This window comes from Cygnus olor, chromosome 3 (genome assembly GCF_009769625.2).
Source record: "Cygnus olor isolate bCygOlo1 chromosome 3, bCygOlo1.pri.v2, whole genome shotgun sequence".
NCBI classification, from domain to species: Eukaryota; Metazoa; Chordata; class Aves; order Anseriformes; family Anatidae; genus Cygnus; species Cygnus olor.
Genome location: NC_049171.1, coordinates 23,588,976 through 23,607,173, shown reverse-complemented (window position 1 = coordinate 23,607,173; position 18,198 = coordinate 23,588,976). Strand labels below are relative to the sequence as shown.

General features: G+C 34.0%; 1 protein-coding gene across 4 annotated transcripts in view; it reads left to right on the top strand.

Moving 5' to 3' along the window:
* Positions 1-18,198, top strand: part of CSMD1 (CUB and Sushi multiple domains 1) — a 1,148,093-nt gene that overhangs the window by 710,393 nt on the left and 419,502 nt on the right. For all 4 annotated transcript variants that reach the window (XM_040551456.1, XM_040551454.1, XM_040551453.1 and 1 more), the window contains one exon: positions 6,265-6,377. In XM_040551456.1, the coding sequence (XP_040407390.1) occupies positions 6,265-6,377 (113 nt within the window). The remainder of the gene's footprint in view (positions 1-6,264; positions 6,378-18,198) is intronic.

Here is an 18,198-nt window from a genome sequence, read left to right as displayed (position 1 = left end):
CCACTAATGATTTTTTTTTTAAGGGTTTAGTATGAACAAAGTTAAAAGGAAAAATAAACTACAGTTTTCAGAGTGTTAACAAAAATCCCCATCTGAGTAATGGCACTAAATACACTGTAGCTGCAATGCTCCTAAAGAGAATACTATCTGCTATGAGAACTAAATTTTATCATTGCAGCTGTTAATAATTGCAATCAACAAGAGAATTTTTTAAGGCAAAATTTTTATCACCGAAGTGCTCAATTGCTGTATATCAGTTGCAACAAAAAAGCCCACAACTTAGTTTTGTTTGTTCAATTGTGAGCTTGTTTTAAATTTTCATTTCCCTTCAGAACAGCTGCCATATTAAGACCCTACACATATCTTCTCTGAGTCTGGACCTAAGAATTCCTTGCAAAGGTACGGCAGAGTGGCTTGCAATATTTAGGGTCTTGGTTGAATATCACTGCATTGAACAATAAAATCTAATTGATTGCTGTGTCCTAGAACTTAATGTTCCACTTTAGCCGGACAATGAAAGCTATATATCAGCAAAAACCTAGACATGTAAGGAATTATTGTTCCTTTATTCACTAGCTCAAGCACAGTAATAATATTCCAGAGGAGGCATACCCTATCCAGAGTGCCATGGAATATTGTCCCAATTATGTTTGTCAAATATCAGAGCAGTAATGAAAAAAAATATTTGCTAATACTGTTGAATCAATAAGCTGAGGTGTTCTTTATAAAGCTGCTTTCCAAACACCACTTAAAAAATAATAATAATAAAAAAATTAAAAATCTTGCAAAAAAGACTGGAGATTTTGGCCACAAAATAATTAGAATAACTGGAGAGAAACTGAGGCAGCTTTCTTCAGAGAATAACATTCTGAATTTTGGCATGTCACATGATCTAAATTATAATAACATTTATATGCCTTTGATAAGGTTCAACTGTTAATATTTAACTGTTGAAATTGATATTCTAGTTCTCTCATTTCTAAGGTGAGATTGATCTCAAACTAATGTGGAAGTCTAAAATACTTCATGCAATGTGTGCTCCCAAAATACCTGTTCCCCTCCCTTGACTGTACAGGGAGCTTAGCCCAGGTGGAGACTACTGAACAGTTGAAATTAGATAGGACGAAGCCCAACTTTTTCTCCTCATTTCACCAGGCCAAAGTGCTTCAGAGCATGTAAGTAAACTTCTGCTTAGGTGACATGAAAAATTTATTTTTTTTCTTGGAAGGCTATGATCTGAATCAATTTTGGGACAAAATATCAATTTTTTGCTTTAAATTTCCAATTCAAGGAATCTGAATATGGTCTTGTCACTTAAAACTTTATTTGCTTAATGGAAAAATATAATATGAAATATTTTTATATTAAATCATAATTGAGTTTAAAATAGATCAGTCATTAGCATTTTCAATGTAACAATTAGTAAGTGCCCTGAGAAGGGACAGAAAGGAATGAATAACATTTTACCAGACTTTGAAAATGTTCTATAATAATGCATTTTGAAAATTCCTTGAAGTTATCACAAAGTAGTCCTCTCACTTTTCTCTTATTAATCATTCCATATGAAACATATCTGAATTGTTTTCTAGGCAATGCTTGTACATAATGCAATCAAGTTAGTTATGATCTTAATGAATGTAACAACTTCACATGGACTCAATATAACAAACATATATTAAACCATATATCACTGTTTGGCTGAACACAAAATGGGGAAAATAGGTAAAGTAGACAGAAGGATAAGTGTAAATGAGTTGACAAAATAAACTCCCAAATCCACAGATTTATTTTCTTTTAATTCTTTCCTGCATTTTCAATTTAAGGGAAGTAAAGTATTAACAGTTTTCTAAGATAAGAATAGTATATCATTTGGTTATAGTCAAAAAATGTCAAGAACCCTATAAAGAGACAAGTTTCATTTTTTTTGTTCAGACAAAACCATTCATTAGTTTCTTTTCTTATCAAACCAAAACCAAAATTGTTCTTCCTCTCAATTAATTAAGTGTAAAATACTGTAGCTATACCTGGATTTGAGTTAAATATGATTTCATAACTACTGGGAAATTTCGGCTGAAGAAACAGTATATTAGTGTCTGAGAGGAAATTATGGAATAATAATAAAAATGAAAACATCAAGTGAAAAAGTAAAACATGAAGTTGTTTATTTACTCCTCACAGTGCTCAACAGTAAGAAAGTCTCTGCTATTTGTGATCCTGTTCCAGCCAAACTACCTTCAGGTTTACAAGGAGAGTTAGCTGACACAGTATAATTATTTCTCATTATTTCTTGTGAGAAGGAGTGTTTATCAGCTGAGGAGTAGTATCACTCTAATATAACTATAGAACTCCAAACCTGGCCAAGTAGGTCTTTATGGTGCTGCAATAAGCAGCGTGCACAGGAATTCTCTGAAATATCTGCCTTGTTCTGTGGAGCACTGTGCAAAAATCTTGTATTTAGAAATAAGAGGGCTGAGGTTCCCTGTACAATTTTCATTCTCAAGCCTCAGATAAATGCATTGCTATACGAATTTGTTTGAGAAATTACCTTTTTTTTTTTTTTTTCCCCCCTCCTATGGGATAGCTCTTTAACAGGTCACTCAGTGAATGAACAGCTATTTTGTTTCCTTTAATCCTCACTGTGTGGACTCAAATACTGTTTAACACACAGCATTCAAACATGTCACTTGTCAAAGTGACAACCAATTTTAAGCCTTCTGATGTTAGAAGCTAAGGGACTAGCTGACATCAGTAGCTGAGATGAAAACATTTCCAGCACATGCTTAAATAACATATATTTTTCATATACACATGAAAAACTTGATTTATGTATTTTAGATTAGATATCACTTTCTCTAGTCCAGTCAAACCATCACATGCTAGTCCTTAAAATCAGTTTCAGAAAAACCTTGCCTTTTCAAGTGCAGAGACAGAACTCAAACAGAATAACCTGATCTGTTTCGTATTACTTCCAAAACAATAAGTGTCTTTAATTAAAAAAGAAATAAGAAAGACCTTTGGTATCCTTGTTAGAAAACATTGAAGAAATCCTCAGTAAAGACCAAAGCATGAAAATTTCTAAGGAGAACCTTGATATTAATAATAATAATAATAATAATAATAATAATAATAATAATAATAATAATAAAAAATAATAATTTTTATCTCACCTGAAAAAATTCTGACTGATATTCCAAGGATTTCCAAGTCCTCATCTGATTGTAGAGATTCAGATTACGTATGGTTTTAGATGCAGCATTGCTTTAATAATGTCAAACAGAATTAAGTTGAAGTTATAGTGGAAATTGTTTTTTCGAGGAATCAAGTAATTTTTAAGATATTGTGGCATTTCTTAAACAGAAGAACAGCATTTAAATATGCAATAGTTTTCTTCGTTATCTGATTAATTTGTAATTTAATGCCCTGCAATTTAACAGCGTAATTAAGTCCAAATTATTAATTTATTATTATTTTTTTTTAGCAGTCAGAAGAGGTGGTGACATTCACAATGTCTGTTGAGAATCTGTAGTTTAGACTAACGCCTACACAGTGCCCAACAAATTTGGAGGGAACACTATTCAGTCCTGGGCAAAACAGTTTCAGGAATTACTTTAACCTTTCGGAGCACATACTCTGGGGCATTGTTCAATAAACTACTCTAGACATAATCACAATGCCTGTTTTGCATGGGTACTCAATTAATAACAAAAGTTCATCCGTAACAGCAAAGGCTGCACTGAGTTAGAGAAAACACACTGCACCAACTCTAGCATACTGAGAACATATGAGCACTTATCCAGAAACTGTGGTATGTGATGCACCTCTCAGCTGGTAATGCTCAAAGGAAATCTTCCTCCTCTTTCTACAGCCTCAGACATGGGACTGTATTGTCCCTTGTGGGACTGGGAGGACTGTCTTTTCCTGGTTGAGCAGTGATATGCCGCCTAAGTATATTAGTGAACCCAAATAGGTGGCCAAGTCTTTCCCCCTGCAATAGAGTAACATTTTGTATACCAAAAAGATGAAGTAGTTTATCAATGACTATGTGTTTTAGGGACCTTTCTCCTAGATTTTGTATCTTTTGTTGCATATACAGTATTCAGTTATGTGGGATTGTAAAAGAACTGCCCTTGACAGTGCTTGTTTTACTTTTCTCTGAGAAGCACATCTATAAAGTTACTAAATCTTTTTTTTTTTTTTGACATTTCCTGTGTGATGGGGATATTTTATTAGAGTCCCATTCCATGATAAATAAGACCTAGAAATAAGTAAGAAGGAAACAAATCAATTTTTCATATTACCTTCAACTTTTGTATGGGTTACAGATCTGCCTGTTGTAACGCAATATGTCACTTTCAGCAGTAACAACCTACCTTCATTCATACGCAGTGGAAATAGAATATAAATGTAATTAGAATAGAAATAGAAATGAATAGAAATGAATAGAAATGAATAGAAATGAATAGAATAGAATAGAATAGAATAGAATAGAATAGAATAGAATAGAATAGAATAGAATAGAATAGAATAGAATAGAATAGTTCATTTGGAAGGGACCTACAATGATTATCAAGTCCAACTGCCTGACAGGGCAGGGCTAACCAAAAATGAAAGCATATTATTAAGGGCATTATCCAAATGCTTCATGAACACTGACAGGCTTGGGGCATCAACCATTTCTCTAGGATGCCTATTCTAGTGTTTGACCCACACATTAAAGAAATTTTTCCTAATGTCCAGTCTGACACATATACAAGAGTGATTCACAGGATTCAAGTCTAACTCTCTTTTCAGAATTTATTGTTATTTCTGAATTTGTCTACTGCCATGAAGACATTTTGAACACCTTACAGAAAAAAAAAAAAGATAAAAAGAAAAAAAGTCATGCACAGTTTATAAGCTTGCTTCCTGAAACATCCTTATAATTAAATTAGCCACTCAGTCGTATTTCACTGTCTCATTGTCTTCAGTTAAAAGACAAGCAGCATTTCCAGTAAATATATTCCTGTCTAGTACACTATCACAGAAATCACACAGCTAAATTAGAACTCTGATAAAATAGGCTACTTAAAATACTGTCTCAGTTTCATGTTCATATTACCATTATCTTACATGGGATAATGGGGAGATTTGTAACTATTTAGCTGTAAATTATAGGGTTCGCGTAGATCTGAAAATATGTGTATATTGTGTGCCTGGGAAATAACTGTTTATTATAAATGTGGCTAATGAAAGATGTACTTTGAATGCACTTTTAGAAGGATGTGCTTTTACTTTTTTATTTATGTACAATTTAGTTCATACAAGAATTTAATATTACAGCCAAGAGTTCCATGCACTTTAAAATCCAGAATTCTGGATATGCCAGATAGAATGCTATTGCATGTGTATTTCATAAAAAAAAATAATAAAAAAAAAAAGCAAACAAAAACAAACAACAATAAAAATCAGCTGGTAAACTAAGATGTGAAAATGAACTGTCAGCATTTTGGGAACTCTGAGGTACCAGAAAGTACTCTGAGGTACTTGAAGCTGTTTGTATTAACAAATGGTATGGTGCAACGGTAGACTATAATACGACAAAATCTGGTGCAAGGGCCTGTTGTCTGTACTAGACAAATTTTTGTTATGCACTCTTTCTTTACTGATAGCTAATGCTATGTAGTTGCTCTACATTTAGTTGTTTTTTTTATTATTAGTATTATTTTTTAAATTAAGTATGGGTAGACATGAATACACACAAAACAGTTATAGCAAGATATTTATTTAGCAATAAAGTACTATCCAAGCTTAACATTATCTTGTGCCCATAACCCTTATTAATCCTTTCTTCATGCCTTACATTTGATTTACTGTGAGGTAACTGACGCAGCAGGGACTCAGATGATCGTGTTTTGTCATAATTTAATTTGGTTATTGTTTGCTGAATTATTTGATACACACTTGCATACACAAACATGCACATACAAACACACACACTAAAATATTATGTTTCTATTCTAATTCACATCAGAGTAGTTTGGAGATACAAGTTTTGACCATAAAATGGCTAGCTATAATGAAACAAACAAACAAACTCCCATGGTTATAGTTATTAAGCTAGTAAGATATTGAGATTAGATGACAGTGAATTACTGTTGACAAATATTCATTGTAAACAATACAACAATATATTTTGGCTTTTTTTTTTTTTTTTTTGTCATTAAGGAATTCTAAACAGGAATTTTTTCAACCCTGACAAATGATTATTTTTATTCTTTTTTCCAGGCTGACTGGTATGAACCTACCTTCTCCTGTTATCAGCAGTAAGAACTGGTTACGGCTCCATTTTACATCTGACAGCAACCACCGAAGAAAGGGATTTAATGCTCAGTTCCAAGGTAGGAGATGTATAAAAGTGCATCAGGAGAAAGTCCTTTACTTTTAAGCATGGCTAAAATGGCAGTGGTAGAAATTTGTGTTTATATATCAGGGACAGATAAAGAGGTGACTCATATTACTACAGCTCTTAAATTGAGTAGCTGTTACCATTGTGTCATCAGGTACTTCTAGGGATTTATTTTTGAAAAAAAAGTATCTGTGCTTCACGTTGCTGTTTGCTTTAAGTATGTGTTTGCTTGCTCACTTTTTCTATAATAAATTGCTTTGCATTCAGTCTGGTCTTTGCTTTAAAAACATGCGTGGAATGCAACTTGCAGAAAGTCAGTTCCACACAAAGGCATGCCCCTATCTAAATGTTGTCTTCCTTCATTACTCAAAGTGAAACTCTTATCCAGAAGCTACATTCATCATTTGGAAATTTAGCTCCGTCCTAGCAAAGCACAAATCATATTTCAGGCTTCTGCATAAAATTAAATACAAAACTTTAAAGGAAGACAAGAAGATGTCAATGTTGTTGTCAGTTGCTGCTTATGTTCACCTAGATATTCATTAAAATGCAATTTTTTGAATGGAATCTTTATTGATTTCTGTACTTCATAAATCATCATTCAAGATCAGAAACGCTGTAGTTAGATTGAAAACTGAAGAGCTCTGTAAGTCAGAAATAAAATCAGATTCTTAATTTATCTGTACTTTTAAATTCTGTGCTTCCATAAGCTGTTTTAAACATTTTGCCCCTATACACCATCATGAATATAGCATGAGTATAGAACTTCCTTTCTTTCCAGTAAGGTAGGACCTGTATCACATGTTAGAAAATGACAACTGCACTGCAACAACCATGTGTTTCTGGTATATAACATATGCATGTAATACAGATAAAAACATGTAACATACATAGTTCTTTTTTCTTTAAAAAGATTGTCACAATTTTAGGGAAAAAAAATCTTGGAAATTTCATTGTTTTCTCAACTAAACACAGGTATGTATTCTGTGATCCTTAGCACTTATAACTTACTTTTAAAAAGTATTGAGGATGTATACGTAATGCCACTATTGGTGACTATGAATTTAAATGTACTGCTTGTGTTATGCTCTGTCTTAAACCTTTTAAATGGAGATCACAAAAACAATGTGATTCATCCTTCTGAAAACCTAAGAATCAGCAGAATAACAAAGGAAAGTTTAGGATAGAGTAACCAACTCTGAAAATTACTTTTTTTTTTTGTTGTTATTTTTCAGTATATCTTATTTCTGTCTAAATACTCACTAGAAAATTAAAGCTGTTTGTAAATACCTAGGGAGATTTTTTTTTTCCACGTGTATATCTGTACGATAGGTATTTTACTTAGGTGTAATAGTAAACTTGACTGAACTGCCACAGAACTGTTATATCAGTTTTATTCAGTATTCTGAAGTACTATCAGTATTTTAAAGCTTCTTTAGAAATTTTTATATTTTGAAAAATGGTTTGTAATGCTGAATTTAATCACTTTTATGTTATAAAAAGCATGTAATAACAAATTATAAACTTAATGGACTTAAGTTACCAACTGGTGAAAGCCAGAACTGTGCTGGTTTAACTTACTTTTAGGTGGCTGAAAGACTGATTGAAGTAGATTAAATTGCCATTTTTTTGTTCTATTTTGGGCTGTCTTTACAAGTGAGAGATTTAATCTTGGGACTCTTATTTCTTCTTGCTTCCAAAAAGTATCAATCCTCAAAATAATTGAAAATGAAATAGTAACTATAGTTAGTTACTCTTTTGAGACTCTAAATTCAGCTCTAGTTTGAAACAAGTCATTCCACTCCTACAGAGCTAAAATTGCTTTATTCATTGGAGTTCATCAGATCTACCTTAAAGTAATACATCCCAAATAATATTGGAAAACAATAAGATGCAGCTAGCCCCATCGTTATTTCATTTTCAGAAGGCATCTGGACATGGTCCTGGATAGCCTGCTCTGGGTGGTCCTGCCTGAGCAGGGGGTTGGACCAGGTGACCTCCAGAGGTCCTTTCTGACCTCAACCATTCTGTGATTCTGTGACTTTTATGTCTAGTCATAAGATTGCATGAGTTACCAAAAACAAACAAACAAACAAAAAAAAACGAACAAAATCCGCAGAAGAACCCCTGAAAGTTTAAGTGAATACTGTTGAATAGGGGGGCTGCTGACTCCAGCAGCTCTGCAGAGGTCAGGCTGCTGCAGCTCCATTCCCCAAGATACAGCCTCATTCTGTTTCTCCTCTCTGGTATGGAGATGTGTTAGTAGGAAATAAATGCATGTACAGTGTACACCCCTGCAATAGCTGGGCTTAGACATCCAGCCTGCCCAGTACCTACCCCTGGATTCCAGTCCCCTCAGTTGCTGACACCTGGGCATATGAAACCCACGAGGCTGCAGCCTCACTCCAGGTGCTGGTACTCAGACCTACCTGTGAGCACGCACACACAAACACGCACAAGCATGTCTCAGACAAGCCCAGGCCCCATGGTCTTACCAGCACTTGGCTGTGACCTTCTGGTCCCTCCAGTGGCCACCTCTTGTGGGTGACTCACCCTCTGAGACACACATCCCCTGTGGGCTCCCAGTATCAGCTGCTCACTGGCTTGTCTAGCTGGGTCTTCAGGACCCACACACTCACTTACGCACCTGCCCTTGCTGCTGGTACAATGTATTCAATATACATATTTGAATGCATTAACTAAATATAGTCGAAAATGCTTGGCAAGCTGAATGTATAAATAAAACTACATAGTATAAAAGGTGTACCAAACTAGTGGGTCTTCAAACTTTGCCTTGAACCATACTTATGGTCTTATCTTCCATCAGGTCAGAGTAGCTTTTAAAATTAACATGTATATGGGGAAGGTGTTTTTTTTTTTTTTTCCTTGTTTTGTTTTGTTTTTCCTTGTGGTACTTTGTTTTGAATTTCAATCTTTTGATGTTGATCAATAAAAAAGTTATGCCTCAATTTCCTAGTAAACCTGTTGATTTTATTTTATTTGTTGATCCTAGTATTTAGCCAAAAGGAGACCCCAAATGCCCTGTGAAAGCTGACAACCACCAGAACAAATTTTCAGAACAAATGCACCAGAACAATGCAACAACATGCTTTACCATGTCAGCTTCATATCAGTATCTTTGTCTCATGGATTTAACACTCCCAGCAGATATAATTGGACTCAGTTCTTGTTCTGCCTTGTTCTTACATACACTCAGTCATTTGATGTTCATCCCTCTCCCTCATTCATGCTGATATACAAAGATTCTTTCCATATTTTCAGTGGGAGTTGCAGAATACATGATTTAGCTTATGCTCGTGCTTCACAAATGCATAAATTCCCCAGAGATCAAGTAAAGTAAAGGCTCACTATGAGATGGAAACCTAGCATGTCCTGGCAACAAAGCTTACCAACACAGATAGAATGAATTAACAGGTGTGGTAATGAAACCCCTTCTTTTGCACATTTACAGTCTGTATGCTACACTTTAGATTTCACATATTTCCAAGACAACAGAAGGGTTTTAAAAATATTTTTAGCTTTCATTTGAAGAGAAAAAAAATATATATACTTTTTTTTTTAACATTAATTAAAACTACTCTGTTTAAGTCACCTACTTATTTCAAAATTCGTAGAAAGAGAATAAAATAAGAAAGTTTCCAAAGTAAAAGCTGATTAATGAGTGTGTTCCACTTTACAGCAAAAATCTCTGTTGTAGAGTGTTTCAAATTAAGTATGCTATTTTTGGCAAGTTATCAGAGAGGTCCAAGGAGGTATTAGGTAGTTTGATCATTATGTACCAGAAGTCATCTGTCTTCTGTGTTTGACTACTTTGAATAATTCAGGATTTAACAAACAGATAATCCTGACTTCAAACAATGAATATAATAGAGGCTGCTGAAATAAATCTGTACTAATGGAAAACCATGAGTGAAATAATGTAAAATAAACTGCTAGGTGAAGTAGTTATATGCAGCGAGCTTTTGTAATTCAGTGAGTGTGTGTATGAGTCTGTATCTATCCTTCCTCCACACTCTTTAAAACCTTAAAAAATGGTGTTTGACGTACATTAGAAAACTTTGTGGTACTCCCTCAACTGATGCATGCATGGTACTTTTAATCTGATGTTTCAATGAAAATCGTCACTTTCAGTAAAATTAGAAGAGAAAATTAGAAGAGAAAATTAGTAAAAACAATTAATAAAATCAAAAAGTAGGATAAACCTGGTATTTCCTAATTTTTAAGTGATACAGAATATCATTTCCCATTAAGTAGTAGTGAGGCAATAACTTGTGTTTTGTTAAATTTTATCATCAGGAAAGGAATCCAATCTTGATATGAGAACATCAACAAATACCCACCAATCCACCATCTCTCTTGACCATTCTTTTCTTTGGTTAACTCTACCAGTGTAAAAAATGTAGGCCTAACTTCTCAATTGTACTAGTCTGGTTTGATCTTTCTCTGTCCAGTTGTGATGTTATGTTTTTCTCCAATAAAGTAGAAAGCCTTTTGTAAGCCTTATATTTCCCCTCTTTGAAGTACTAAGTCACTTCTCAATCTCTCAGATAAACTAAGGAGGTTGAGCTCTTTAAATCTCCCATTGGAAGCAATTTTCACAAGTGTCTGCATTTATTTCATATTGAAGTAAAAGGTGGTGGTATTTGAAACTTCCAGTGAACACTTAAGTGATTTCAGATATCCTTTGATATCTGTTTAATACTGGATCTACAACTAAAACTACATTTCAGTGTTTAGGTTTTTTTTTTAAAGTTTCTATTTTCTTCCTACTGCCTTTATTTATTTACTTATTTTTCTCCTAAAAACAAGTTATAAGCACCTAGGAAATTAATTAGTTAAGTCACGTTAAACTATACCACATATGCCTTGAGTGCATAAATAATTTTACTTATCTATATCAGTATCTGTCATGACTGCTCTAAGTAGACTATGCTTGTTCATTACCTTTAATCTTTTCTTCCCTTGTTTTTAATTCTTCTACAATGTGGGTTTTTTTCCCCACTTGGATACAGTAATAACAGTTTTCCTCAAATCTTATCACTGTGGTATTGGAAAGTCATTTATTTTGAAAGTCCTTTAGTTTGATTTGTTTGGATTTGAATAAGAGTGTATTAAACTGTTTTCACAGAACTTTGGTTTAGTATAATTGATTTACATTTCAAGGACACTTATTCAGCTGTGGTAAAATCTGTATAAAGCTACAATGAGATAAATTTTCAGCAAGTGGTCATTTATGAAGTAGGAAGGAATAAATCTTTCTTCTATTAAAAACAAGATTCTTTTGGCCTAAGCTTCATTTGTGCTTATTGATTATCAATAACTCCCTTTTTGGAAATTAACTTAAAACATCCTGTTTGAAGACAGATTTTCAGTCCGCCTCGAAACTTAGTCCCTTAATGTATCTTAGTTTGGAATCTGATTATAGAAAATACCCAACACCATTAATCACTGGCCTGTATTTGCTCATTTCTAAATTTATGTTGTTTGATTGAAAAGGAGAATTTTAATCCAATGAAAACTGTAATAATGAAATCAATATTTGACATCTTATCCTCCCACATATCAAATATATATTTAGCCTTGCTGAAAATACCCATGATTTTTCTACACGTGCTTTTATCCCTGTACTAAAGTTATAAGATATCCATTATTAGCCTAATAGTATTAAATATCATGTGATAAGGAAAGGGAAGAAGAAAACATTCAGACTGTTTCCTTACTAATGTGGCATGTATAACCTCTAAGAACTAAGTGCTTAAAATAACTGTTCCTGTAATGTCTCTTTAAAATTTTTAATCAGTCATTTTGTGTATTTATTAAGTTCAGCAAATTCTTAAGTTAAAACTGTCTCTTCCTTCTATTTTTACAGCCTTAAAGCTTTTTTTTTTCCAGTGTTTGAAATTAGAAATAATCTTTATCTTTAGATTCTTTGTTATTACTTTATACCATTTCATAAAGGCATTATACGTTCATAAGAGAAATTGTCTCTATTATCTGGTTTGATATTAAAAAAAAAAAAAAAAAAAAAAAAAAAAAAAAAAAAAAAAAGTCTGTTTCTCAAAATTTAAAGCAAAGCCCAGAAGTTGACTTAGAGTGACGAAAAGAAAATGCATGTACCTGAAAACACTACGGTTATCAAGAGTACAGAACACAGAACTGGATCGCAGGATAAAGTTCTGGCCTCAAGATTCTCAGTACAAAGCATAGCTTTAATTCTCAGGGCCAACAGGGTGAGACATTTGATGAAGAAGAAGGTCGGATAGATTTTTCTTAACATTTTGTATTAAAATATCTTACTAGTAAGCTACTGTATAGAAGCGTATTATTATGAATCGATGATTTTAGGGCATTTTCAGGAGAAACAAAAATCTCATTACAGATGGAAGCTTGCAGTTAGTTTCAAGTAGGTTCCTACAGGTAATTCTTCTTTCTTGACTGACTAGTTTCTGTGTTGCTAATTAGGCAACTTAGTTGCTAGTCTTAGTTGCTTCATAATATCAGCACTAAGCAGATGCTGATCTGGTAACAGCTGTTCATTCTTCTGTTCTTGTTTGGTATGGTGTTGTCCTCACTTGATCTATTAAAAATAATGCATTTATGGTGGAAAAAGATGTGTATCATTTTGGTACATTTGTATGTTCGTCACTGTTTTTTTTTCCCCAAATTGGTTGCAAAATAAAATATGAAATTTAAATTACATGTTCAAATACTTTATCTTCCAAAACACGCAACATTCCCCTAGATATGGTAGCTGCTCTTTGTCAAGAATCATGTTGTGCTCAGTGTGGAGACTTCCAAAGTCCTGGATCAAAGACATCACTGTCCCAAAGCTACACAACTCCTAAGGCAGTTGTTTTCCATGCTGTTCTGCCATAATGGAACTGATGCATCCTAAATGAACTTCATATTTTCCAGTGTAAAAATATGCATTTGGAAAATGTTAAAGAAACTAGGTCTCACTAATCTCTAAGATCAGCTAGCAGCAATACAGAGAGAACAGTAGAATGTAGACCTAAGAATGTAAAATAAGAGCAAATGTATGATCGATATAGATAAGCAAATTAAAGTACAGGTTTCACGATAGCATGCATAACCTACATGCCAGCACAAAATCAGTTAGGCTCATTATTTTCTATTTACTACAGACTGAAAACACATACACAATCAGTTTCTGCATCAGAAGAGATTAGAGACATAAAATAGTAGGGTGTCATTATCACCACACTTCCAGCCTCTTTATTATCTACAAGGCGAGAGAAAAGTCCAGTTCAGCTGGGTGGTGGATAACACTGAAATGATCATTATACGAGTTGTAGTTTAGAGAGGCTTTCAGACTACAGATATAATTTCTCTACAAAACATGAAAATATGGTGAAACAGTGACTTTAAGAATAGGATTTTCTAATGAACATTTTGATAATCATGAGTGATACTTGATGAGTTACTTGAGAAGAACCATAAATGAACTTTTGACACTATTGTTGAAAGACTGTGGAGTGGCATTCAAGCAAGGAACTGAGTAGATCCCATTCTGTGATCTCTTTTTTAGAGACTATCTATGCATGCTATTCAGTTTGTTCAGTGATAATATATATTCATTGTGCAAACAGTATTGTTACTATTTTCTAGAACTGTGTAGGACACCCGCATACACTGAAAACTTGATGCCTGCTGAACTTGTTTTATTGTGATATGTCTTATACTGATAGCACAGCAAAGCTAAGGCAGTCTGTCAAAGCAAGTGGCCAGCTATGTGACATACAGAAGGTTAATGGAAAACAAATGGCTGTACTTTTTAAATTTGCAGATCCTGTGTGAGCTTATACACATAGAATGAGAAAGATTTGTGTAAAAATCTACTACGACACCAATTTATCTTGGGTCTATATCATTTGTTCACTAGTACTGCATGCAGAGATTTCCAGCAAAGAGAGCAGGTGGAAGGTCTGATAATGACAGACAGTACTTTGCTGGATTGATGGAAGTAGGAAGCCAACTGATCACGAACCTACAGCTTTTACAGGTAGCTGTAGAACAGAAACATTTATGCCTGCTGTGAAGCCCTCTGGAGTTATAATACTGATTAGTAGGGATGATTTCGAAAGCTGTTAGTGAGAGAAACAGTGGGATAGCATATTAGACAGAATACTCTTCAAACAGGGAGTACAGAAACAGGTTTGGGTTATTCCAGTGAGTCAGTTTAAACTAGAGATCCTATGAAAAAATGTAATGCCCATGAGAAAGCCAAGTGGATAGCTGAGAAGCAAAGCTTGCAAGGATCCTCCCAGGTTATTGAGTCTAGGGTCTTCTTTATCAAATAATTTCTTATAGAATTCTCTTCATAAACTTAATTTATGGATACAAGTACTTATGCAAGAAAATGTTCAAGGTGATTGCTGAAGAGTATTCTATGTTCTTAGAGAGAGTAGATGGAAGTGTAATGGATACATTAGAACACCAAATTCAGTGTTCCTAAAATACAATATGATAATTATAAGAAATGTATTGACTCAAAAATATATATATATATTAATAAAAAAATTGAATCTGGTGCAGTGAAAAGTGTGCAGTTTAATTTTAGTTATATGTTATCTGAGTGGTGGTATCAGTCTTAAATCTAAAATCACACAAAGAAGATCAGGGACATCTCATCCTTTGGCCAGCCCAGCAATGAAATGCTCTCTGTTCATGTATTGACTGAAGTGAGATTTGTCAAGAAGAAATTCTTACCTGAGAAGGGAAGAAGTTTTAGCATTTCTAAAGCTGAGCCTTCAACTGATAAAAGGATAGGGAAGAACACGTGCTGTGAGAAAAGAAAATTTCAAAGCTTGCTTTGCCATAGACAAATCAACCAAGTCTTGCTTTGCAGAATCCAGAATGTTGTTATAGCTTCTCATAACAAACCTCAACATGATTTTCCCCTAGCTTGAAGGGTTGTGCGATGCTATAGTAAGGAGAAAATCTTGGCAAAAATACATAAAACAAACAAATAAACAACAGCAACAACAACAAAAAAAGACCACACCATAGACTTCAAAAAAGAAAGCTAAGAGCCAAACAAACGTAAAGTGAATGGAAAGACTGTGAATATCTGCTTTTTTCTTATTCTCATAACTGTTAAGCCTTCAAAAAGAATTCATGGTATGACAGGCTATAGTGAAGCAGAAAAAAAACCAACAACAATAACAAAAAACAACCCTAGATATAGTCAATGCTAAATTTATTCATCACATACAAATTTGAGTGATAAAGAAATGCTTGATCTACAAGCAGACACCAGAGAGAATACTGAAACTGGCAAAGGTGTGAATTGTAGATAATTTCCTCCAGGGCCAAAAAATGGTAGCACTCCTGTAATTGCATCTTTGGAGGAGAATCCAGAAAAGAATGGAGGACAAGGCGAGCAGATCACTTGATTGGACTCTGCTGTCAAAATGTGAACTAAGAAAAAACTTTGTTTCAAAACAAGGTGTATTCAAGTTCATGAAAATCAGAGTAATGAAACAAAAGAAAAGAAACTTCATGAGCTCCACACTGCACTGAGATAAATTTGCTAATTCCCTCAAGAATAATCCTATGAATGTTATTGTATTAGTATTACTCACTGAACTTGGCAAAATATGTAAAGCTAAGTGTAAATCTGTAAAATAGATATCTCTTTTCCATTCACTCTCAACGTACAAAATACTGAAAATATTAAATCTTTCCTCTACTGTAGCAAGAAGAAGGCTGGCATGCTTGGAAAAAAAGGCAAAGCACTTAAGTATTTCCTTGGACAGTCTCAATTTCTGTTTATGCATCTGAGATTTTTTGCTTAAAATGAACTACTCCCTTTCCTGATCACAGAGAGCTATTCAAATACATTCCATACAGTGTCAGTGGGCTCAACATTGGTCAGGAAAGGCCCTGGCTGTAATCACCAGGTACTGGGAAACATGCTGTTCCACTTCACCTTCAAAGATCTGTACTTGGGAAAAATCTGCAGTGAAAGGCAGCCAAGAGCTGAACTCAGCAGAGCAGCAGCAGAAGCAGCTTGAGGAAGTACCAGCAGATGATGTCAGAATAATTTAGGTTTGAGTGAGAGCCAACTTTTTAGGAGTTGCAGGTCATTTCATCCAGGAAGAAAAACTGGCAATAAAATCAAGTATTTGGGTAATTGGGAAAAAATGGTGTGTCATCAAAGATGTGCACAAGGACTGTTACAAAGAATGTGCTAAGAACGTGCAGCAAATGTTAGATTTCTTGTTCCAGACTTGTACCCTAAAGTACCCTACAAAGATATCCTTGAGCTTTAACTGTATCAGATCTAAACGAGGGTAAATTATGAGGGTAAGTTAAATCAAGTATAATGTTATATTAACTAAACTGTGTGCTTCTAGTATCTTATCTGTCTTTGGTATGACTTATGTACTGCACACTACCTGTTTTCACACATGAAGTTAAATATAGCTGTAATCAATCAATTTCATACAGCAGAAATCCTAGTAACACCCTCCAACGTCTTGGCCTCTGATTGTTGGTGGTGGTGGTTGTGGTGATGTTTTTTTTGCTTTGGCTTCTGGTTGTGGGTTACAAATAAGCTAAATCAAAGAGGAACCAAGTATATCTAACTGTTGATTTCAGACCTTAATTTAACATGTTCTTTAAAAATTAATGGCTAAGACTCAACAGCTTCTCTGGGAAATTTATTCCAGGGTTTCAACTCTCTTACTGTTAAAAAGCTTTTTTCTTATGTAACCAAAGTCTCCCTTGCTTCAGATAAAGACTGTAAGTTCTTGTTCCAGCCCTAGTGTAACTAGAGAATGTATCTATCCTCTTTGCAGTTCTTTTATATCTTTAATGTGTATCATAACTCCTCAAAACCACCTCTAGATTAAATTATTTCTTAGTTATGTTCTACAAATGGACACTTAATTGTGCTTTATACCATCTTCACTTCCAGTTCATTTTTCCATATTTTTCTTCTTACCAGTTTCTATCCTGTCTCTCTTAGCAAAATTACACAACCAGAGAATAAGACTGTAATTTCTTGGTGCCAAAGACTACCTGCTATCTTGCCTGTGTAGAGCTTTTGGCTCATTTGTGATTAGTCAAGCAATACTCAATAATGAAAAGACACATTTCCCTTGAAATTTGTTGCCAACCTGAAAATATATGTCCAGCAAATATAGGCTCTTTATATTGTAATACAGGCAATATGAAATTTATCTTTGACTACATATGACAAATACATTTCAAAACCTTGTGAGTCAGAGGAAGAACCTAATTTAAAAAAAAAAAAAAAAAAAAGACTTTTAAAAAATAATAAAAAAAAAAGCTTCACAGAGAAAGAAGTTGGGTCTGGAAGATAGCTGTCTCCTACCTCCATATTATCTACATAATTACTAGTTAATTACCATTTAATTACTATCAGAGAAAGAAAATTATTTCTTCAATGAAATCAAGAAACTAAGAGTCTTACTGGTGACATACATAGCCCATGATTATCTCCAACAGAAGCTGTTCTTCTAACCACTATTGTCCTACAGATCTGCTCAAGATTAGAATGTCAACTTTCTATGCCCTTCATTATAATGACTGAAAAAAACATACTCCTGTAAGCAAGGCATTGCTACTGAAATCCAATATTTGAGGTGATGCTCATCAGTATATTGCCCTACATTTGGTTTAACTTCTTAGAGGAAGATTGCATTGTGGAATGGTCATAAGCTTCCATTTAGCAACTATATCTAAAGAATTAAAAAGGCTTTGCAAATTTTGTCTTATATTCCCATTTCACATAGGTATTAGCT